Below are 24,567 nucleotides of genomic sequence, written 5' to 3'. Positions count from 1 at the left end.
AACAAACGCTTTATTACTATAACTGAAACTTGAAACAATTTTGTTAATGGAAGTTTGTGTAAAAAGTCACTCCTTTGAAAATAACTAAAATAAAGGGGAGACTCTTTATCCAGTTGGATTTTTTCAGTGTCGTAGATAAGCAAATGTGCATGGTATACTAACCATCAACTTTTATATCACGGTATACCTTGAGACTGGTATATCACTGCAACCCTACAGATATTTTTACTGCTCCTAGTGTTGCTCTTTATCACATGGAATATAAGCCCCACTAGCAGCAGGGCTCTTGGTATGAAGCAGTCCATGGACCAAGCAGTGAGGCAACAGGGACACAGAAGTTCTTGACAAAATTGTGGGATTTTATTTTCCCAAAAAATGCATTAAAAATTACGAACCAAGAAATGAACAACTAGGCCTATAAAAGGGGTCAACAAAATATAACTATACTCAATATAATAACTAAACAAGGTGTTAACTGAACAAACTGACCTGTCAAAATGACACGAGGGAGCATATCTAGTGGCTTGGCCAAACCAAATAAGCAAAGCAAAACTAAACCCAAATCCCACCCATGACATGGCAGCACATGGTTCGGCCCAATGAGTTGGCTCCAGGATTAAAGAGTCCTCAGCCCTCAGCCACGCCTTTCGCTCCACCAGGTAGGGACCTCCACAAACAGCCACGGAAACTCAAAGACAAAGAAACAGATGATTGATATCAAACAATTTGCCTGTGTAACCCTACAGTGCTAGAATATGTACACTTAAATTAAACCATGTAAAAACAGATTTTAAATCAAACCAACTGTGTGATGTAAATTGTTTAGGTATAGTTGACCATAAATGAAAGTAACTTGTGTAGGTTAGAAACCAATGAGTTTGAAGAATGTTGATTGGGAAGACATCACAATCAGTCAGTCATGTCTGACTCTTAAACCCAATGCAAGACAGGAGATTCAAATCAGATTGAATACTGGATTATGTACAGTATTTGATTTGGCATGTGCTGATATTAGATTTGTATAATTTTCTTGGTCATGATGTGACTCCTCAGACAGCATTAAAACATTTCTTTTACTTAAACTATGTGTACATTTTTCATTAAAAACAGCCCATGGTGGTAATGACAGATGCTCAGCTGAATTAAGATAAATTGAATTGGTTTTGTTGTCCTTGGTTATCAGTCTTGTGGAATATGTTTCTATTGCTTTCCTTTTAAGTTTTTTTTTCAAAACCAAAACCATATTTTTTCTGTCTTTTCCAAAACAGAAAAACACTTCCTCTACTGTTAGCCACAACAAAATAAAACAGAAAATTAATGGCAGGCCTCGCCACGTGAACATGAATGAAGAGTTGTAACCGTCTGTAACAGCCACACAAAAGCAAAAACTTCAATATGATGCCAGATTACATTGAGAAGGTATTTAATTTGCCTTGTATGAAATGGCTATACAAGCAAGAAGGACTGAGAAATGAATAGAGAGATTTGAGAGATAAGAGGCTTAACATATAGATGCTAACACACAGCTAAACAGAGGGGACAGAGCAGGTGACTAATGGAGAGGGAGGGAGGTGGGAAGGTGGTAAAAAAAAAGACTGCAACAGCTGTAAAAGAGCAGGCAACAAAGATGGTAGAGACACTGAGTAATAGAGACAGATGGAGGAGGGGACTAAATGAGAGAGAAGGAGAGGTTGATGACTTCTCCACCTATAAAGGTCAAGAAAAGGTTGCCGTGGAGGGAAAAAAGGAGCAGTCAGAGAATTGGAAAAAAGCCCCTCATAGATGAAGTAGGCTTGGGCCCATATAGTGGACTCTACTAAAGGTCAGTGGAGCCCTACAGAAACTTGTCCTAACAACTTGTATGCAACTTTACTCATATTTTCCCTTCACTGGAGCAGCATAATAATGCAGCAAGGGGAAGTATTTGGTGTTAAACTAAGCTTTAAAATGAAGGTAATAAAACCACTTCAACATGACAAGTATTGACCCAAGTAGTCCATTTGTTTTTAGTTTTTCTTGCCTTATTTTTTCCCAATCATTACCAAAACGCATTGTACCGCTCTGCAATGTATTCTGCTTGACATGTTTTTGTTTGGATCCTGTAATTGCTGCTATATTTTGAATAAGGCTTAAATTTGTTTGTAGTGTATTTTACATTTACTGTCACAACTTTTACAGTAATTGCAGGGGATTTGAAAAAGACTCATAGATGCAGTGTTACCCAGTATTTTTTATATTAATAGCTTCATACATATAATTCATATTGACAACAAAGGCGAAGATCAGTCAGTGATAAAAGTGAGGAGTAACTTTCGGTGTCACACAGTTATGTGTGCTGTTGTAGCACTTTTTAACAGATGAACCATATGTTATTGACATGATACTGTTCAATGAGCATCCACATCACAAGCTGCTGTCTTTCGTTCAGTTATAAATGCTGCTAGTCTATCATCTAAAAAAAGGGAAGAATAAAACAAGATGTGCTCTTGCGACAAAGAAGACAATTTTGCTTAACAGATTAAAATTGAACACAATTTCTTTGAGATGTTGCACCTGTGTGCACAAATATGCACACAAACCACAGGCCCCTCTCAGTACAGAGTAATTCAAGTTTGGACTTGCGTACCTGGGAGTTAGAACTTCAAGTTCAACTTGGGAGTCCAGACCTGAGGCAGTGCAATTAACTTGCATTTGGGACACCACTAGCTCAGCTCAGCTCTGGTAATTACACCTCACAACTGTACTGTGACAAAATAGTCTTAATTTACCCTTTACTAAATCTCACCCACGGATGCAGACTTGTCAGTCTTAACATAGCATTTGGCCGGCTCAGACCAGGGTCCGACAAAAGTACAGCTGTGCTCTATTGACTCGAATGCAATCGATTCAGATTTCCTACATTTTCAGGCTGGTTTTGTGGATTTGGAGCTAAATTAATGTCATGTATTAATGATACTCGTTACCTGGAGAGGTTGGAAAAAGATATACATGTCTTCCCTGTTCCAAAACCAAAATCAGACCCTGAAAAGTGTAGGGTTAGCTAGCTAGCTACTGAAGATATAGCCTACTGAATGTATACATACTGTATGCTGCTTTTGCTTTTTAATGATTATAACAGTGAAAAAAAGGCCAACCCTGCTGTACAGGAACCAGTGAAGGGAAGCAGGGAAACTTTGCTGATATTCAACCAGCTGTGTGTCATCACAGTGTGTGCAGATTAACGTTGTTTGACTTCCCCTGGAGATCCTTGCTCAGCGGTGGAGGTTCGGGTGCTGACAGCTGCACGGGGATGAAGCCAAACACCGTTCATCTGCACACACTGCGATGCCACACAGCTGGTATAATATCAGCAAAGTTTCCCTTTATATGCATTGTCTTCATTTTTACACTGCGATCTGTAGCCTATAGTTCGGCTTTAGCTTCTAACTATCTTTGTCTTTTTAACCTGTTGTTGCTGCTGAGTCAGTTTGACATCCTGGATATATCCTTCAAACACAGACTGTAGACCCCTCTGTCTGCTTCTCTCTGAAATCACTCCTTCATTTTTCCAAAAATATGATAATATTTCTTTAGCGGGTTAGCAGTTAGTTATAGTGTGGGCTCCATGCTTACTCCGACAGCCTGTCGGACTATTACAAAGGGGCAGGGCTTAGCGAAAGGTCAATTTCAAGGTCCATTAACACATTTTTTCATTTGAAACAATTACCTAATTGGCAGTGAGATGCCTGTTTGCCAGTTTATACATATATATATATATATATATATATATATATATATATATATATAGTTTTTTTTTTAATTGACATGGTAATATTTGTACATTAAAGGATCCCATAGTCCATGGAGGCAGCACTGCTATGGTTAAATAAAAACATGAACCTTGAGGCTATCTTTGGACAAAGTATGGCAACAACAAATGTTGTATTTCACATCTGAGGCCAAATTTATATCTCCCAAAAGGCGTTACATCATATATCAAAATGCTCCAGAGACATCAGAGGCAGTGGTAAGCTAGTAAAGGAAGATGATAGACACTGATTGGACAATCATCTTGGCAGCTGAGCTGCTAGCTGCCAAGATGACTGGCCAGTTGCACTGCCTTATGGGACCTAACATCTCCAAAATGGCGGAGCCAATTTCATAAAAGGCATTATTTGGATAAATTGACCACATGCTCAAAATCTAAATGGTTGCTCTCTCGTCTGAAAAATATCAAAGCCTAGTAAAGTGACATAATAGCTGTCCTGGAATTAAAATTACAACAGATTTGAGCGTGGCTCACACCGGTTGGCACGAAAATGCGTTCTTGGATACTTGGATGCAGCTCCCAAAGTATCCTCCATTAAACAGGTGGAACACAAACACTTCTTGTCATTTGGATTATACTGGACTAGACTTTGAATTGGAACACTGTTTGGCAGTGACTGGTGACATTTCACAAGTCCATAAGAACACAAGTGCAGACAAGAACGCAGACTGTGAAAATCCCTCTTATTTTTTCTCTCTCCATCCATCCATTCATCTCTTATATGATAACGTCTGAGATTTTTCCCCCTATATAACAGACCTGTCCATATTCACACAAGTCAAGGCTGAACTTGGCGAGGAACACGGCGTGATCATGTTCTCTTTGAGCTAGATGTATTTTACTCCCGAGAAGGTCAGGACAGCACGTAATGAAATTGCCTGAGTCACTGTGCAAACTGATCAATTGGAACAGACTTTCCCGCTAGTCTCCAACATTTCATCCTATTTCCAAGTTCTCACTTGTCAAATGACAAATGATGGGTGTCATCATGACAAAAGAGATTATGTTTCGTCTGCTATTCTGTTGTGATGATCAACGGTGGGCAGAATACAAAAGCAGGCGTGTTTTTACTGATAAACACTAAAGTGGCTGTAGATATACAGTACGTCAGTGTATTGGCTGTCATGGAGCCGTATCTACTGTAACAAATTCATGGTCATTTAGCCTGAATGAATTATAAAGGCTGACACGCACTTGCATGTGCGCACACTCATACACACACCTGTATAGTCAGCTGTATACATCTGTTGTGATTTAATTTATGTGTTGCAATAAGAAAAGCTGGATTTGATTATGATTTTACAGAAGTTTATGGATTCACTAAAAAAAAAATCTGCTCAGTTTTTCTGAGTTAACAACATTATTATCTCAGAGTTCTGAAAACAAAAACAAACAAAAAAAATGTCCTGTTTTTTTCTGAATTAATGAGATTATTATCTCAGAATAATTAGAAAAGTTTAATCAGAAAAAAATCTGATTAGCAAGAAAATTAACAAGATTATTATCTTGTTAATTCAGAAAAACAAAAGGAGAGGTTTTTGTACATGAAAACTTTACTCATAATTCCAAGATGATTATTTTGTTAATTCAGACGACAAGATGATTCATTTTTTAAGTTTTCTTTTTCGCATAATTCTGAGAAAGTGTTTGTTTTTTTAAACTGAGCAGAATTTTCCCTTCTTAAAAATGTTCTCATAATTTTAAGAAAATTATAGCTAATTCAGAAAAAACAAGGCAGACATATTTTATTTCGAGTGAACTTTTCACGCTACCATAGGATTGGATATTGGACCTTTTGGCATTCCTAAATATATTTGGACAGCATTTACAGGCGCATGCCAACGCAGCCATAGAAACACATGCTGCCACAAAATTATTCTGGCCCTCGTCTCTGTGTGAGTGTCTGTGTGTATAAGACTATTAAAAATGCATGCTCGTCTTCACATTAATTTGAAATGGATTGGAGAGCTCACTCACGCACACAAAATAGCATTTATTTTCTCTCCACATTTCATTACAGAGTATGTACCTGCCCCATTACTATGACTATTATCCAACAGATTTAGATTGAGGGGCATCCCGGCCTGTGCGAGCAGGAAATTAATTTGCTGAATGCAAACAAACACTGGTTATTAATGTGATTGTTTTATTTTCTGTTCCCAGTTTACCTCATTTCATCTCATTTCATTAATAACTCAGAGATGTGTTATCCGATGCGAAGTTATGGAGAACGGCATAATAGGGGTGTATATCAAAATATATGGGCGCATAACTCAGGGACAGTTTTAGGGAGAAGCGCAGTACGTACATCACACGCAGACTCCTTCAAATAGTAACAGCCAGGAAAAGGTTACACATACACACCACACACACACACACACACACACACACTCTTTTACAGGCAGCATTGCTAATTACACTATCAGTAGTGATTTAGAGCTGAGGTGAGAGTCACTCTTTCCACATGATGTTTTTCTGTTGGCAGATATTCATACATCATCACAAGCAAGGAAATGCGTGCTGTAGGTTATAATTGTAGGTTAATGTTTAATGTTTTAGGAGATGAGTTTTGCGTGTGTGTGTATGACTACTGCTCTGTTTCTAAGTGGAGCCCAGCTCTAATTAAGAAGCCATACATCAGTATGGGGAGAGGGCCGTCTGGTCTGGGCTGCACCAACGATAAGCACATAAACACAGTGTTTGCTGTCACACTGAAGTACTGCAACATTTACCGCTCCACCAGCCCCAAGATACAACAAGGTGTGTGCGTAGCTGCCTGTGTGTATTTTTGATTCTAGTTCTCTATAAATAATGGCACCCATGTTTGCGTCTGGTGTGTGTGATATTTTTTAACACTTTGCGTGTTACAGAGAGTACAGCACATTTTTGGTTTCTCGGTCTTGTGTGCTGTAATCAGTAGAGACACACTCAACTACGCTACTCAACAGGAAGCCTGCTTAAGCCTCATGTCTTTGAAATATTACTAGCTAAAGATTTAGCATATGTGTGTGTGTATGTGAGCCAGTTTGAGGAGGAAAGATCTAGTGAAAACTTGTGTATGAGTGTAAGACTCAGCTGGCCACACTACAAACTGTTAGGTGAAATATTGTACACAGGATATGATGTGGCTGAGAGATAACTTCAAAAGTGGTGACATCATATTCAGATTTTTTTATTTCTATTTTTTACTTTGCTGTTGAGAATAAGTCATTAGTCAACTTCTCTTCTCACACAGAGCATTGTTGATTAATAATGCTTTGCTGATTTGTTTTCATGTGCAGCGGTGTCACTAATCTGTCTCGACTGCGCAGAGCTGTTGTCAAGGAGAGCATAGCTGAACATTTTAACACCTTTATCATCTCCGGAGCGACTGCTGGGTGCAGATGAAGAGACGGAAACTCAAAGCAAGTTTGTGTCAGTTGAGACGGGTCAGAAGATTAGATGTGCTACTTTTATATTTAAGTGCTGCCTTTCAAGTTTAACATACTGCTGTAGTTTAATCAGCATTTCCAAACCCTGTCTGTTGGTTGACATTTTTGATAATACACACAGTTAGCAGAGGAGGATTGATGGTGGAAGGAAAGTTTGTAGGAGAGGTAGAATTGAGCGGGAGCAGTCATGGAGTAAGTCACATTATTAGGGACTAAAATAAAACAAAACAGTCGAGCTCCACATGAATGTAGCCGCAGTACCCTATTACCTTTTATCTGAAGGCTGTGTGTAGTGATACAGCAGTCTCTCAGATGTGAAACCCAGAAACAGTTTGAGCAATTAATTGGTACACCTCTAATGAAGAAGTTGAAAGACTTTCTCATCAGTTCCCCTCTAACTGACGCGGGAGAAAGCAGTCAAGGATGGGCATTTGGCGGTTAATCAGGCCTTCTGATGTATGATGTGAAGGTTACCTGGATTTTCTCAAAGCTTTCTCCCCTACTTGTCTTTTCCTCTCAGAACATGCGAGCGGATCATTGACAAGCCTTTACTGTAGATCTTCAAGCTATGATTTATGCTCCGGCTGTGCAGTGTACTGTGTGTCTGTGTTATGCACCACTCTGTTTTTCCTCCCTCTGCTTGTCTCTTAGATCGCAGAGCTCCCGGACTAGATGAATTGTTCGTCTTTGTCTTAGAGTCGGGCTATACACACACACACACACACACACACACACAAACACATACTCTTGTGTACGCACCCAAAGAATAGGCGAACAAATTCAGTTTGCTGAGAGGTGGTGCGGTATAATCAGTTTGTGAAGAGTACACAGGCGATAATAGAGCCAGTCCGGTGGCTTGGGGCACACGCACTACATCATTCACTGTTTTGGCCTGCCCGAATCACAGATTTAATGTAGCTTTGTCTTTAGGCCTATACAGCTTACAGACACGAGCTCTCGCCTTATCTAAAAGTACAGTTGAGGTTCCTGTTTTCCTGCTTCATCTGTTGTCTCTCTGCTGTGCTTTTCTTTCTATCTGCTCTTTTGTCCCTGTTTGACTCTTTTGCCATCCTTTACGTTAGTCCTATTTTCTTTAATCTCCATTTTTACTTTTAATTTGGTTCGTTTGGCTCCTCCTAGCACCTGTTTAGTCCACGTACATACATGTGTTGACTCTGCAACCTGACACTTTTCATGCTGGACTAAAATGTGTGAACATTTGTGTCTTTGCTAAGTTTCTCTCCGGTTTCGACCCTGTTTTTGCCCTATCCTCTTGTCTCACACTAGCCCTTTTTACACTGCCAGATTTTCCGCGAATGTTGGGCCGTTTTGCCAGCAAGCTGCGAGTGTTTAGACACACGTAGCTGGATTGGCGAGTTGATCCGAGGTGCCCAATTTTCCGCCGCGGAGGGGTAAACATATCGGCGGAACCTTTTTGGTTTAAAAAGAATGAGGCGGCCTTCCGCCACGGGAGGAGCTGTTGATGACTTGTGAGAGGAGCTGTTGATGACGCCGCACATGCGACCCACTGGCGGTGGACTAACAGGAAACAGCTGATAGCAGGAATGAGCAGCTAGTAGCAAGAGGGAAACGCAAACCTGACAGACACTGTAAAGATGAGCAACTGGGGAGACAAGGAATTGCACGCCCTCCTTGCCCCCGCAAACGAAGAGGCCATTAACTGTCACTTCTGTATGAACAAAAGTAGGTAGGCAGCATTTTGCTGCACTCCCCAGTTTTGTTTTTATACTGCCAATGCTGGACGAAGACTGATTGGGCTTTCCTGCAAATTTGCACAATTCCTATTTAAAAAGGGCAAATGAGAGAGGGATTTGAGAGTGGACTTGATCACTTTGGCCTTAGACGTCAGAGTGTGTGTGCATTTGCGTATGTGTGCGCATGCAGGTGCAGATGTTGTCACTTCTCCCTTTGGGTGAGATGGGTCAGTTAAAGGTGATAGCCTCGCGTTAGACACGAGTGTGTCAAGGTACGACAGTCGTTGTTTGCCTTGGGTTAACGTCGAATCATTTGCCGTCTCTTCTCCTGTCCTTACAATATACTGTATCTGTTTATCACTTCCAAATGTGAGCTCGCTCCAAGCTAATGTGAAACAGTGCTCCTCACTGTGTTTCGTCTGCTTTGACTTTGATGAAGAAATGTTCTTTGACGAGGTGGCATTTGGTGTCGTGTTTGATGTTTGTTTCCAATATGCAAGTTGTGACTCAGAGGTTGTCGTCTGCTATCCATCCGCGAGACGGTAAAAGGTGCGCGGCAGCGTGTGAGTGTGCACGTGTCTATTTATGTGATTTTCTCTGCGTAACAGGTGTGGTCAGGTCACTGCATGTCATTCTCACTGCATGGCTGGCTTTACACAGACTGACAAAATCTCTTTCTCTCACTAACTCCCTTAAACACACACACACACACACACACACACACATATATAAGCACACTGTTACTGTTAGTTAAAAGTGTTAAAAAACTTTAGTTGTGCAGATTAATCTTTGCAGTTTGCAGTGGTCTGCCAGCACCACTCACAGTCAGTGCAATAGTTGGAGATGGTAGTGTGTGTGTATGTGTGTGTGTGTGTGTGTGTGTGTGTGTGTGTTTGTAAGACAGCGAAACATTTACTGTGGGAATGTGTCAGTATCTGTACGTTTCTAAAAACAACTTTAAGCCATTATTATTTCGAAGTGTGTTTTTGTTTACTCACACACACGTGTGTGGGTGTCGCCGAGTGTGTCTCTGTGTGGATAATGAGATCGTCACTAATGCAGAGTCCACAGAGGTGCACAAACAGACACACACACTTTATCTCTCCAGGTTGCCTGTCCTGAGGGGACACCCTGTCATCCTGCACCGACACGGGTGTGCCTCAACTGTCTCCCCTAGCGACAGTCCAGTTGCCAAGGTGATGTCGCCAGGGTGATTACCTGACGCCCACCCTCAGTGTCAGCACAGCACAGCGATGGCGTCAGGGGTGTTGGCAACTCTTGCCATCACATACACACACAAATGCAGAGAGACGCACACTCTCACGCACACACAAATAGAGTCTGACTTCCTGTGCCTTGACAGGCTGCCAGCTCAATCCAAAATAAACTTCTTTCAAAGACAGCCAGACATCACAATAGCATAAATAGCATAAATAATTCAACAACATGAGCATGAATAACTCACGTCTAAATGAGGATCCCTCTCCATTTCTTCACTTTCTGCAACTGACAGGAGCGTCCTGCATGCGTGTGTGTGTGTGTATGTGCATGCATGTGTGTTTGCATTTGCATTCATATTCTTGTCTTTTTTTTTATCTGTATCGATGCCTGTGTGTGTTTGTTTTAGCAGGTATAACCCCTTTAACCTTTCATGTTCTGTTTTAATGTGAGATTGAATAGACCTCTATTGTCTGCAGCAAGTTAAAAAAATCGTTTTGGCCTTTGACTGAATCACATGGTGTGACAATTTGGGCTATATGACATTGTATATGCGCACAGTTTATGTTGGTAAAGCCAAACTCTTGTGTGTGTGTAAAGGCAAGTGGCAAAGAGCTTTGCCTCGCTGCTCTTATTCCTCTTAACACAAGGACCATGTTGTGATAAATTAAACACTCTGCTCTGTTCAATGGAACAAAGTGATTTTCTTAATTTCCTTTTACTTTTTTTTCCGTCATGGATTTAGGGATTAAGTTACGTGGGGCTGTTACACCTTTTTCATGCTGATGTTATTTTCCTTTTTCTTGACATCAGTGCCTTCTCCTCTACTTAAACCTTGGAACCGTTATTAAAATGCTTCAGTCTACTTTGGTACTTCAATGGATTAAAATGCAATAATCCTGACTTTTGTTAAATTTATCCTGCTTTACTTTTGCCCTATTGGAAATGCAGGAGCGGCAAGGTGTTAGCACTGCAGTTTTTTTCTAAATCCTACAAGTCTAATACAGTTTAAGGATGATTTTATTCTATTCTTTTGTGTGGTAAAGAAATTAATCTCCTCCATTCACTATGCTTTATTCATATATACTGTATGCTACGTCAACAGATACAACAAAACCCTGCTTGTGCTTATATTACATTGTTATTTATGAAGGATTGCTAAGGTTTTAGCTCCCATACCCAGATCCTCTAATGTAAAATGAATACCTGAGGGACTGTTACATTTCATGAACATGCTTATGTCTTTGCAAAAGAAAAAAGGCAGAAAACAAAAATCAAAACAAGCACAGAAACAGATGTAATCACAGTTTCTGAAATATGATACCTATTGATACTTGTAGCTCTTGGTAGCTATGATACCATAGATGAAGTATGCATGTCAAAGTCAAAGGGATTATATTTCAAGATTGTTGGCTTACCTCACCAAAGACAAACCCTTTCTCTCCCCTCATTTGTCTTTTTGTCTGTTTAGGCATTCTGGAGGGTTTAGATGGAAGTCTGGCCAGCGTGGCTCTTTAAACAGCAATGCTGTAACAAACAGCGCCAAGAAGACCAAGGAGAACACACTCCAAAAGGTACAAAAGAATTCTAATTATACATCTGCAGATGTGTGTATGACACATCAATTGACAATCAAAATGAAATACATAAAAAAGTACTGTTGTTTCCCTTGTACATTTTTCTATGTTTTTCCCTTGCGTTTTCTACCTGTATTTTATTGAGTTGTTGATTGACATGGTTAACCACACCTGCCACCACTGAACCTGTCAACCGTTGATGTGCATTATGTATAAATATAGTTGTGGTTCCAACTTGTAAAACATTTTGACCTGATGAATATCCAAGTAGGATCGAAACTTTGTCTTCATTAAACTTGTGTGGCAAGGAGTAAGCGTGCAAGCGTTACTTTTTTCATCACTGTATGCTGTTTTTGATAGCCTTGAACCTACATGATGTGCATATTTTAATATTCCCCAGCTGATGTGTTAAAGCAACATTATGCAAGAATTGGTATTTTTGCAATTTGGCATCCCTACTTTCGGAGTGGCACACCACCGATGTAAATATGGACCTTCAGTTGATGGCGTTAGGAACACAAATTCATGACTCCCTACCAGATCAGGAAACTTTCTGTTGCTGCTGTTACACAGGTTAGACTCAGTGCTGCAGCGTGCTACCAGGGGTTTGCGCTGGCTGTCATGTTAATATTATGGCAGGCTGCCACAAATTAATGAGTGTTTGGAAAGCACTGGGCATTGGCAGGGATGTACACTCTGTTGTCAGATTGTTGTTGTTTTCCTGTTAGCTTTGAGACAGATCACTAGAGCATTTGTCAGAACAGTGTAAACAGTTTCCATTACTTTGCTCCATTACAATGTATAATTCATGCCAGGCTAAACGGTGTATTAGGTTTTGATTTTTTACAACAACAGTTCTTCACCTCTGCCTTGATGTCTATACATTGTTCTGGAACAAGTGTTTGTGGTGTGGAGTTGCCATTAAGAGGTGCCATTCTCCCTCTTACAAATCAGTGTATCATTAAAATGATTTTGAGGGTAGTTTTTGAAGGTAAAAAAGTAGTTTCAAACTTGTGCATTAAAAAAGGGCGTCTATGTAAGATTATTCTGATATTTAGTGACTTAGCTTACACATTTGTTGCCATGCTAATTACCACTGAAAACGAATATACATTTCTTGTTGTCTAGTCGCATTCCTTAAACCTCAAGAAGCTTTTCCTTGTAGGTTGTGACCTTAAGGGTTACATCAACTGTGATAGATGTCTCCTAATTTCTGTTTCTATATATGCTGTGGATGCACCATGTGCCTGGGTCTATAAACATACCAAAAGTGTACAACTACTCATTAAGTGCACTGTGTATTGCAGACTTGAGATTGCACTTTGCACCTTGATTAGATAAGCTTGTACCCTATATTTCAGGGGGGGAAACCCTTACGCCTTTGAGTTTATACCAGAAAAAGTCTCCTTTTCTAAAGGTTATACTCCCTGAGATTAAAGAGGAACAAGAATGATTGAACTGAAGAATGGGTTATTACTATTTTTATACTGAAATCCCTCATCTAAGCTTGTATTACTTCAAACATACCAGCCATACTGAAACCTATATATAAACACATAAACAAAGAGCTCACACAGACTCTTGCCACTGATGTGTCACTTCCTGTCTCCCCAACAGCTGTCAGCAGGCAAGGTGAAGATCCGAGTGCTGAAGGATGAACCGCTGACAGGTGAGTAGTTTACAGTCACAGCCTCGGCTTCAGCTGTGGCTTACCTGCACCAGGTCGGCTTGACACGGATGTGTTCTCGAAAATCGTGGGTCCTTTGAAACATTACCCCGTACTGAAGTTCTTTGTGCCCTCCGCGTGGAGGTTAGCATTCAAGAGCAGCTGCAGAGCAGCACCCTGGAAACTGGTAGGGGTTCAGTGTCTTGCACACGGTTACTTCAGTAAGGTGGATACTTGTCATCACAGGTGCCTGACTGTGGAGATCTCTTGTTAAAGATTGATCTCTGTAACCAGTGGCCAACCTTGGCAGAATTATTAATGTTTTGAACATGCCTGAGGCAAAAAATCACACAGCCACACAGCCACACAGCAACAGTAAATGCACTTTTAAAAGGACGGACTTTTTATACGAGTAGTCATAATTGTAATAGGTGATATAACCGTTTTGTTTTGTTGTCATTTACTCCACAAAACCTTTTACAACAGTGGCTGATAACTCCATATAGTTGACCTTTAATAACCTTTAATTGTTCATGGTTTTTGCACGAAAAACACAAGCATATCTATTGTGTATTTTTGACATTGTTTCTGTTTGTCACTGAATCATTGTTGGACTAGCTAGGAGGTCAGTTAATAAAATATGTAAATATCCTTTCAATGTCCATAAAGTTAAAGGATATCCCCTTGCCAAGTGTTAACAACAGTATACTTGTTCTGTTCAGCCCCACCTCAGCCACCACCTCCACCTCCAAACCCTACTGTCAGTCTTCTGATGACAAGAAAGAATAGGCTGAAGGGGAAATACTGTGGACAGTGTGAAGTCAAGACTGCAGGCGTGGTAAGCACACAAACAAGTGAACACGCACAGAAGGCACTGCATAGCTGAAATCTTTGCAACTCTAGTGTTGGGCAGTTTAAGAATTCTCTCTCTGGACAGAAAGCCCAGTAACACTCATCAAACATTCACCTTGCAGGCTTTTCAACTGACAAAAAGACAAACACCGCTCCTCTGGAGGCATGCATGCTTTAGGTCTCTGATGAGGAAAAACAAGCTCAGACAAAATCTTTATTTGTAGGTTTGTTTGTAAATTGATTTTACATTGATAGTTACATGCACACACACTTATGCATACTTAATAATACCAGGGGCCAGATGTATAAATGATGATTCATGTTTGCACAAAAAGCATGCATATGATGCCATTTCCCACACATGAACTGGTAATTATTAAAGATCTGTGGTGACAATGTGTCGTAACCATGGATAGTATATGGATGTAACCTTGTAGTAAAACACAGTTTGTATGGATTGTATGCAATCTGAACAGCCCTGTCAATGTCAAAGGCACATTTATAAACTTAATTTTAAATTATTTATGAGTGAAGAATGTATCATTCTTTTTATTTACATTTGAGCCGTTATTTCCCTGTTAATCTTTTCATTTTATTGTGAGCTGTGAAGCACTCTAGTCTGTTTCAATAATAAATCCATAAATGAATCATTGAACATCTTTGTGATGCTTAATATGATGATTGAGATGTTTTGGATAGAGGTGATGTGATGAATTAGTGGTTTTAGCACTGTAAGTAGTACAGCTGTGCAAAATGGTTGTGTGTAATGACAGCTGTTGAGCTGCCAGAACATCACTGTTGTCACACAGTTTGTGACGTTGCATTGTGCTGTTCTTCTTATTGACAAGCTAAATGAGTGGTGGAGCAGACACAAATATCGATATGCAAACGTACATCTAGGGTGTTTTTACTAGAGCTATACTAGACACAGAATTATGTCAGTGGAATCGGATTTGGATGTTCAATAGGAATATTGGACTATTCGTTAAGAGTTTGAGCAGATTTTTAGGGCGACAGCGGCATTCACGTAATCCAGTTGACAAGCCAAGTTAGCCCTCCGAGCTAATGTGTGTTGACTATGCTAACGACAGATTGAAAATTTGCAACAGCATTTTTTTTGGCCAGCATTAGATCAAGGTGGTCAGTATGAAGATATTTTATCATTATCGAGACTAAATATCGTCTTAAATTTTGGATATGGTTGTATTGTGATATGGCATAGGTTGTGTTCTTTCCCTCGTTTTAAAAGCTGCATTACAGTAGTGGTGTAAATTTATCAACTTACCAGACTTTTTGTTTTAATGCTTGCCTTAAACCACTTAGTCATTATATCCACATTATTGATGATTACTGATCAACAATCTCATTGCGTTATTTTTTCAGGGAATAAAAAAAACAAGAATAGTAATCCCTACAACTTTTTTACATCAGGGAGGGTATTTGGTCAGAAATATTGAATGAAGTACTCTGGAAATCCAGATGCCCCGCCCCTAACAAATTCAAATTTGCACTGCACAGGAATCTGGTCCCGACGAGCAGAGCCCGTTGAATGGCAAATTGGACCAATCAGATCAGTCTATCTGACAGAGGTGGGCTCTGGGCAGTGTAACATGATGACGACAGCGCTGTGTCGTAGGAGTCTAAAAGAAAACAGCCAAGATGGCAGCTGCAGAAGGACCGCGTCCATTCAGTTTAGCTTTGGAAGAAACGCTAAGCCAACTACACTTATCTTTTTCCTTGAGAGAGGAACAGAAGACTGCCATAGAAGCTTTCGCTTCCAGGAAGGATGTTTTTGCCATTTTGCCGACGGGATACGGCAGAAGCATAATATATCAGTTAGACCCACTGGTTGGCAAACCAACGGGGCTAACTGCAATGAATACGTAACCTTGTTTTTTGCTCTGATTGGCCATTGTGCTATCCAATTGCGTGCGGCAGCGGCATTTAATATGCCTCAGTTAGTGCCGCCCCTTGGGTAGGAAGGGTGTATCTATGAGGGCCAGACTCAAAATCTTTCTAGATTTGAGTCTGGATTTCCAGGCTATGAATGAAGTGTTTTGAGGAGATTTAAAAATATCAAGATATATATATCGTGTATCGAGATATAGCCTAAAAATATCGTGATATAATTTTCAGGACATATCGCCCAGCCCTACACTACATATCAAACACACAACACAAAATAATGTTACTGTATCTCAGAGCCTCACTGGGCAGGCTCAACCTGGGTGTGGGTCTGCAGCTGCCTGTACCTGAGCACAGCTTGAAAGCGAGAAGCACTCACTCTGCAGCTTTATCTGGGGGCCGAAACTTCCCATTCATTTACGGCTGTCTGTTGGCGAGGAAATGAGGCTTGTGCAGCTTTATAAGGCTTTATAAATCCAATGAAAAGAACGCACATTTCTGTCTTTCTGTACACACAGATTTTAGTAGTGAATCTACAGAGTTTTTAGCATTCGGCTGTCAAATAAGGAGTCAAATTACTTGACCTACACTCTTGCTAAAATTTAGAAATTCTCATTTTCCATCTCTCTTCCGTCTTTTTTTCCTACATGTCAATCACTTTCCATTTTTCTGTGTTAATTTGTTTCTGCTGCTTTACCTTCCACTCTGCCCTCTGTCTCTGTCTATATTTCTGTTCTTTCTCTTACTCCTGCATCAGCTTTTATCTCCCTTTGTCATTCAGATACCTGCTATCTCCCATCCTGCTTACCTCGTTGTCTTTGCGTCACATATTCTTTCTTTCTTTCTTTCCTCTCCTCTCCCTGCCTCTGTCTCTTTCTCTTGCCGTGCCTCTGCTGTCCTATCTGTTGGTCTATCTGTGTGTTTGTGTTTGCACTGATAACAGTTTAGCCAGATCCATTCATCGATACTGGAGACCTCTGAGGGCACCATTGTTTATTCTTCCTCGCGCTTCATCTACTGTTACACAGGAGGAGGGACCGTGGCCTGCAACTGTACGTGTGGACGAGAGGAAGAGAGACAGAGAGACAGAGAGAAATGATTACTGTGTGTTTGTGTGTGTGTTTGTGTGTGTGTATGTGTGTGTATAATGGACTGTGGCAAACTGAGGCGAGTAATACATGCTTGATGACCAGTCACACCCACATCCCCGCCTTCTAGATCCTCGGCCACCGGTGTGTAATTCGTATCCTACGTCTGACCGCAAAGCCAGCGGAGTTTAGTATTGAATAACTGATGCTGCTGAGAGACAGTAAGAGAGAGGGAATGAGAGCGATGAGGGAGAGGGAGAGATTGATAGAGGGAATGAAGGAGAGGGAGGGGTTGAACTGATTGAGCTGACAGCTACCATTTTTCTGCCCCTTTTGTTGTGGAATAAGTTATTTTAAGTGCACCACACACATTACGTTAAAATGTAATGTGGTAATTTGCTTGATAGTGCATTTGATGATGATGGCGCTGAATTGTCCAATGAAGGGCCCAGTGCCCCCGATGCCCCATAGTGATGGGCTTAATGGCAATGCTTATAGTAGTCTGGGCAAGCACATAGGCTAAACACACACACAAATACACACAGTCCACTAACGCACACACGCACACACACACACGTTTTGGATAGCCCTTGTGCCCTATAATGATGGCAATAATGGAAAGTGTTACGACTCTGTCCCTGCCATTCTGTCTGGAGCTGCACTTAAGCACACAAATAAGCGTGTATACACACACACACACACGGCACTCACACACAGTCATATACACATCTGGGCTTTTTTTAAACTATGACTCACACATACTGGCACAAACACTATCAAACTCACATGTGCACACACGCACACACTACCTGTCTAGCCATGTGCAGTATTCCAGAGTCATCCAGGCAAAAAAAAAAGGACCTCATTTCCTCCTGTGTAGCACAGGAGAGCGCAGTGATATGCTGCTTGCAGTCTGATAGGGATGCCTAGTCCCTGGGGAGTGGCTGTAATTTATCCTCAGGCCTGAGAGGGGAAATGAGGCCCTGCTTTATGGGACCATTAAAGGGCAATGTCGCAGCTGTAGACTTGCATGTGAATCAGTGGCACCCCCTGAATCTTTTCATAGGGGTGGTTATATGGGGACACAGAGAATGTTGGGGTGACACACCAAAACCAAAAGCAGTAAAGGAATTTTAGGAATTCTAATATGTTGCTGTAGTGGAGGTTAGTTGAAAACCATGTCAGTACGAGGGTTAAAGATTTGCATACTGATATACATTGGTTTCTTAACATTAACATTAAAGTTAACATTATGAATTACACACCAACCCCATTTTGAGCTATTATTTATCTTTATATACGTATGTTAGGTGATTAAATGTTCTTTAAATAAGCTGGTTGTCACCTCACAGCAAGAGGGTTCCTTGGGAGGGAGTGTCAGCGTGGGTTTTCTCTCCAGGTACTCCGGTTTCCTCCCACAGTCCAAAGACATGCAGGTTAATTGGTGACTCTAAATTGCCTGTATGTGTGAATGTGAGTGTGAATGGTTGTCTATCTCTCTGTGTCAGCCCTGTGATAGTCTGGCGACCTGTCCAGGGTGTACCCGCCTCTCGCCCAATGTCAGCTGGGATAGGCTCCAGCCCCCCCGCGACCCCCAACAGGATAAGTGATTATGGAAAAGAAATGAATGACTATTAATTGTAAGGAACAAAACATTTACTGGAATGCAAATCATGGTGGTCATGGTCCCCCCATGGCCACCTCTTGGTGGCACCACTGATGTGACTGCACACAAACACTCACACACACACAGGCTGGTATGTGTGAGAAAGAAGTAAAGGGCAAAAGAGACTTAACCTAATGTTAAAAATAATTGCATTCATTAATACATAATGAAGTAAAAGGGACAGAAGATGAGATTAAAGAGTAAAAAAGAAAGGAACAGGATTAATTGGTGAATTTGCTGGTTGAAAATTGCACTGTAAGACCTCTGTTGATTCACAGTGAATTTGTATGGAACACTGCAGTGGTTCTGTTTATTGTATTGCCTTGTTTAGCTCAATTATATATTACATTAAGCTCAGAATAACAGGTAAAAAGTAGCTAGAAAGGGACTAAGAAGGAATATAAATTGTTGGATTCAGAAAGAAAACACAGTCACAAAAAACAGTTGAAGTCCCACTGTGGGAATTGTACTCCTCCCTCACAGAGCGCACTTAACTATACTTTCTGAATTTGACATGGTATTGATGATGAAACCGTGGGCCATAACTGAAAAATAAACCTGCATGTTAAACAGAGGGAACCAAACAAATGTTGGCTGATTCTTGACTGTTTGTTGTTTATGAATTTTAAGAAGCCTTGCCCACCCCCCACGCCCCCACCTACAACCCTCTTCCACATATCCTCCTTTCTAATTCACTGTCTCCTTCTGGCCTCGCCTGTGTGCTCCGGCCACCCGGTCTAGGCCTATCTTCCCAACATGCTGATGCAAGGACTTTTCCCCACTAATAAGACCGGATTCTCACAGATAGAAATGATAATGACCTCCCTTAAGATGCATTCACTCACACACACACACTCAAATACACAGCACACACACACACTTAGCACAAATGCATTACATGTACACACAGACAGTCCCTCCCATGCACTCTCTCTCAAGCTTGCACACACACACACACACACACACACACACACACTGCAGCATCCTGCCAGAGAATCCATTTCAATATTCATCCCTCCTGTCAAAGTTTGGCAAGGTTGAGGTAGAGGAGGGAAAGATATCCGACTTTAGGTGTAAATCTTTAACAAATATTACTAAAGCTTCTGCTCGTCAGCGCAGGTAGTTACACACATGTGCACATGCACATACTATACATGCACCTACATGATCACCCTTTGTCAATCTTATGCTTCTGTAAGACGCACAAACATACAAGCACACAAATCTTCAGATCCGTGTCTTGCACGTTTGCACAAACACACAGATGTACATGCATTAATGCACACACGATGTATGCACACAAACATATAAACACACTGACATAACTGTGCATCCCTGTTTTGCAGATGTGTACTGAATGCACAGAGGACTACTGCATCGGCTGCTTTACCAAATTCCACCAGAAGGGAGCACTGAAGCTCCACAGAATGGTCCCCATTCAGGTGAGCACGGTCCCACGAGCATCAAGTCTATCTCCTCTCCTCTCTGTGACTGTGTCTCTGTCTGTTTCTCTCTGTCTCTCTTTCTCCTGCACAGATACTTTCAATAATACCCCTTCTGATCCCATTCTCCTCCTGCTTCACTCATTCTGTCGTTTGCATTGCTTGCAACCCCGACTACCGTCTCTACTTATCTCAACTTCTCGTCTTTTTCCCCCCTTTCTGTCTTTCTGCACCCAATCGCACTTCTGTATGTGCATGCACACACACATAATTATCTGAAAGGCTGCACAGAACGTGCGAATGAGTCTCTGTGTGTGTTGTGCTGCTGCAGGTTTGCTGCGTCCTTCTACCTGATAACAAAATGGATGTCCCTCATTAGCAAATTGGTTGATAACAAATGCCTTTTCTGGTTACTCATATGCACGCATGCACATACACACACACACACACACACACACACACACACACACACACTCACATTTAGACAGAGAGCAGAGAACAGGCCTCAGGCAACAGTCAACCCAAGACCAGCAACAGCAATCTTCAGTCAAAGATAAGACGGAGAGACAAGACAGCAGGTCATTGTCAGAGAGTTTAATTAAGCCAACACACTTGTGTTGGATCCACATGAAGGGAAAAAGATTCTGCAGTACATCTGCCAAGAATGTGTCGAGTAATTTGACTAATGATGATTATAAAGGATCATGGATGACAAATGTCAGGACTCTAGTTTGCGCCTCCATTTATGAAGTTAATCTTGATAAAGAAATATATAAAAGCAGGCATTTAATAAGAGGATAGAATGATGTTGGAACTTTTTGGAAGTATATATTGTTCCCGGCTATTATATATATGATAGAAAAATATTATGGTAATTTAACACGTTAACATCTGCAGGCACAAATCTACACACAACTCGTAATTCTCAAACCCCCTCAGTGAGTGCTTATGAATGCAGATAACACATACACAGATCTATATGCTGTAAATTCACTATGCACTGGGAGTAGAATACAGGACACAAGCTGTAAGCACACACACACACACACACACACACACACACACACTCTCAAACAATGGGTTGTATTTATTAAGCAATGTCCTATCAACCCAAATTTGTATGGGAAGCATTTTCATTAGGGGAACCTCATTTTTCCAAACGCTCATAAAGAAATACAGTGTGCTGAGTTGCTAAAACACCCTTTTAGTGTATGGATTTTTAAAATGACCTTATTTATAAATTAAATTAAAATCATGTTAAATTTGCACTGCATAATGTGTGGTGTTAAGCAGACATTGCTCTTTTTTTATTGCTCTGTTTCCGCAGCAGCGTTTGTGTCTGTCGCCCGAGATAGGAAGTTTTAACCAGCTAGTAAACATACTGTTGCCTCGTTGACATCAAAAGCACTAATTTGCTTGCTTAAGTAGGCTTTGCTTAAAACAGCTGCTTCTCAAATGAACTCATTCTTTAAAGTTGGAGTGTATACCAGTGTTTTCAACAAGCTTTAGAAGCACTAACTGCTATCAGGTCCACTGCTGCTTACAACTGTTAGGGTTGCAACGATTCACCAATCTGGATTAATATATCCAGTCAGTGATCAATGATTCAATATCATCGATGCAAAGTAAAAGAAAAACATCGATCCGTATCATTATCTTGAGGATACGCCTTTATTTTGGATTTCTGCATCATCGTCAAACAGCAGCAGGCAAGCAGCCAAGAAAAAGATGATAAGGATAATGTTGTTTATTCGGAAATAAAAAAGCAGTGTGGAAATATTTTCAACGTCAGAGAAAATTAGGGTCGACAGACAAAGCATGTCACGTGTCAACAATTCTGTTACAAGCTAAAATACTCAGGAAACAGGATGTACCTGTCTGGTCGGGCATCTCACTACAGCAACATTAGCTGTTCTGTTTCAACAATATTAGGCTGAAAAAGCGTGCGTGCTTATTTTTATCTTTATAGCAAAAAGCAAAAAAGAAAGGGGTGGCAGCTTCTTCTGTAACTGATTGTGTTAAGCAGGCATATAATATTGTCTCATGTAGATTTCTTGCCACTGAATTGCATTGCAACAGACTTTGTGATATCGGCAAATACCATATCGTTGTCCAAAGAATCTATATAATATCATATGATGAAACTAGTGGTTTACACCCCTAATAACCGTGGTAACCCATTTGATTGCAAGACCAAGCCGTTTCGGTCTCCATAATTAACTAAGCTAAGACTGACAGCTCAGGTACTCATGCGTAATGCACAAGTCTCTGCAGCATGAACTTTTTCCCCTTACACCTGTGTTTGTGTTTATTATGTGCAGAAGGCATGTTTTTAAATTCATACACTATGGGAGTTTTGTTACGGTTACTGGTGTTCACGTGTGTGTACTGGTATCTATGTTTTATGGAGCTCCTCCATGTACTCTCGGCTTATGTGCATCCTCTGTTTTCTGCTAGCTGTACATTTTTTCCCCTCCTAGGATGTGTGTGATTTCGCCTTCTTCTTTTCATATGACTGTGTTCTTGGGTGCTATTATTTTCATCTAGAAGTGCTCACAGAGAGATCCACTGTGCTGCGATGTGGGCTTTGTGAGTGTGCATGGATATGGCTGCGTGGATGATTTATATGTGTAATACGGTGTGCATTTGTGCACGTCTATATGACTGTATATGCACCTATACATTTCTTTGCGTAGCTATGTAGAAGCTATTTTTGTGTGATTACACACAGAGCAGCACACCATTAACCAGCCTTTATGCAGTGTTGCTTGGCTTATGTAGACAGCTCATTCTTCAGTGTTTGTGTCTACCTGACTGCTGCTGGTTGAGTCAAGTGACTATTATGTTACTGCATAGCCACCAAGGTGGATCAAAGTCATACATACTGACAAACAGAATACATGTAGAAAGAGCTTCCTGAAACCACACAGGGCAGCTCTCTGTGTCTTTATATGTCCTCAGTGTTCCTCTCTGCTCTCTCAGTTTCAAGCACACACACACACACATGCAGACTCTTATTCAATCACACATGCAAAACTGTGTATTTTGGCAGGACATAAAGACTGGGGATTATACACATGCAGCTGACGCAGGCATCTCTCTCTCCTCTGCTAATCCTGTTTCGTTTGCCTTGGAAAGAATGAGGGAGGGAGAGACAGCGAATGGGAGTCAGGAAGACAAAAAGAATATTAATTTCAGCAGTACGCTGTGTTGGGGCTTTCGTCAGTGCTTCATCAGATCGTGTTTCACACACACACACACACACACACACACACAAACCTGGCTCAATTAATGTTTCCAGAGCATTCTTGGTATTTGATTCAGCTTAACCGGTACCAGATGGGCGTGGCACGCTGTATCAAAACAATTCTGATGTCAGGTGAGTTTAGTCATATAGCAATATTCAAAATTTACATTAGCACACATAGCTGATATCATTTAAATAATCTGATTAACTGCATTGTCTCTCGTTGCAAACCCCATTCATCTCCTTCTCAAGGTTAAGGTGTTGTTCAACTGCTGAACATTATCTTAGAGCTGGTATAGTATGGGCTGTCCACAAATATACTAGGTAGCACCAGCAGGATTTGCATTTATTGTAGGAAGCATTATTTAGCAGGCCCACAGTTCCTAGATACAAGGCCAATGTTTTTTTTTTATCTGACATTGTGAACACAAACCCATCTGAGTGTTTGGATTAATGCCATTTGAATTATTTATGACAGATCTCAGACTGGACATACAGCACAGCATCACACACCCAAGGTCACCATAATCATGCTAATAATCCCCTCTCCCTGCGTTTATGTCAACTCTGAATTGTGCATAGAAAGAACTGTATTGTAGTCAGAGAATCTAGGGAACAAGCCAACACATTGCCAAATGTTAGGCCGTGACAATGCCACGAGGAAAGAGCCAAGGACTTGTGTGCAATTTTAAAGTAGTGGGCAGAAGGAATTACCCAAGTGTACAAAGAGTCAGGTTGAATAATTTATTCACAAACTGTTCCATAAATACTGTGCACATACTGGGTTAGTAATACAAGCAGCAAAACAAGGCTTTAACAGTAAAAGATTAACAGCAGAAGCCTTTTTGAAGACACAGAGTCCATTGCAAGTTGGTCACCGCTTCCTATTGTCCAGCCACTTTGTAAACAAACCATTCTACAGTTTACGACTCTGTAACTGCTATTATGGTAA

The 24,567-nt window shown here is 40.8% G+C and overlaps 1 protein-coding gene across 1 annotated transcript in view; it reads left to right on the top strand.

The window, feature by feature from the left end:
- zbbx (zinc finger, B-box domain containing) overlaps positions 1-24,567 on the top strand; it is a 77,644-nt gene that overhangs the window by 5,229 nt on the left and 47,848 nt on the right. The window contains exons 4-7 of the mRNA XM_033630789.2: positions 11,644-11,746; positions 13,367-13,418; positions 14,138-14,253; positions 20,273-20,368. Coding sequence (XP_033486680.1) covers positions 11,644-11,746; positions 13,367-13,418; positions 14,138-14,253; positions 20,273-20,368 — 367 coding nt within the window. The remainder of the gene's footprint in view (positions 1-11,643; positions 11,747-13,366; positions 13,419-14,137; positions 14,254-20,272; positions 20,369-24,567) is intronic.

The sequence above is a fragment of the Epinephelus lanceolatus genome, chromosome 4, assembly GCF_041903045.1.
Source record: "Epinephelus lanceolatus isolate andai-2023 chromosome 4, ASM4190304v1, whole genome shotgun sequence".
In the NCBI taxonomy this organism is placed as follows: Eukaryota; Metazoa; Chordata; class Actinopteri; order Perciformes; family Serranidae; genus Epinephelus; species Epinephelus lanceolatus.
Note: the sequence above shows the minus strand (reverse complement) of the source record. Positions and strands in the feature narration are given on the sequence as shown.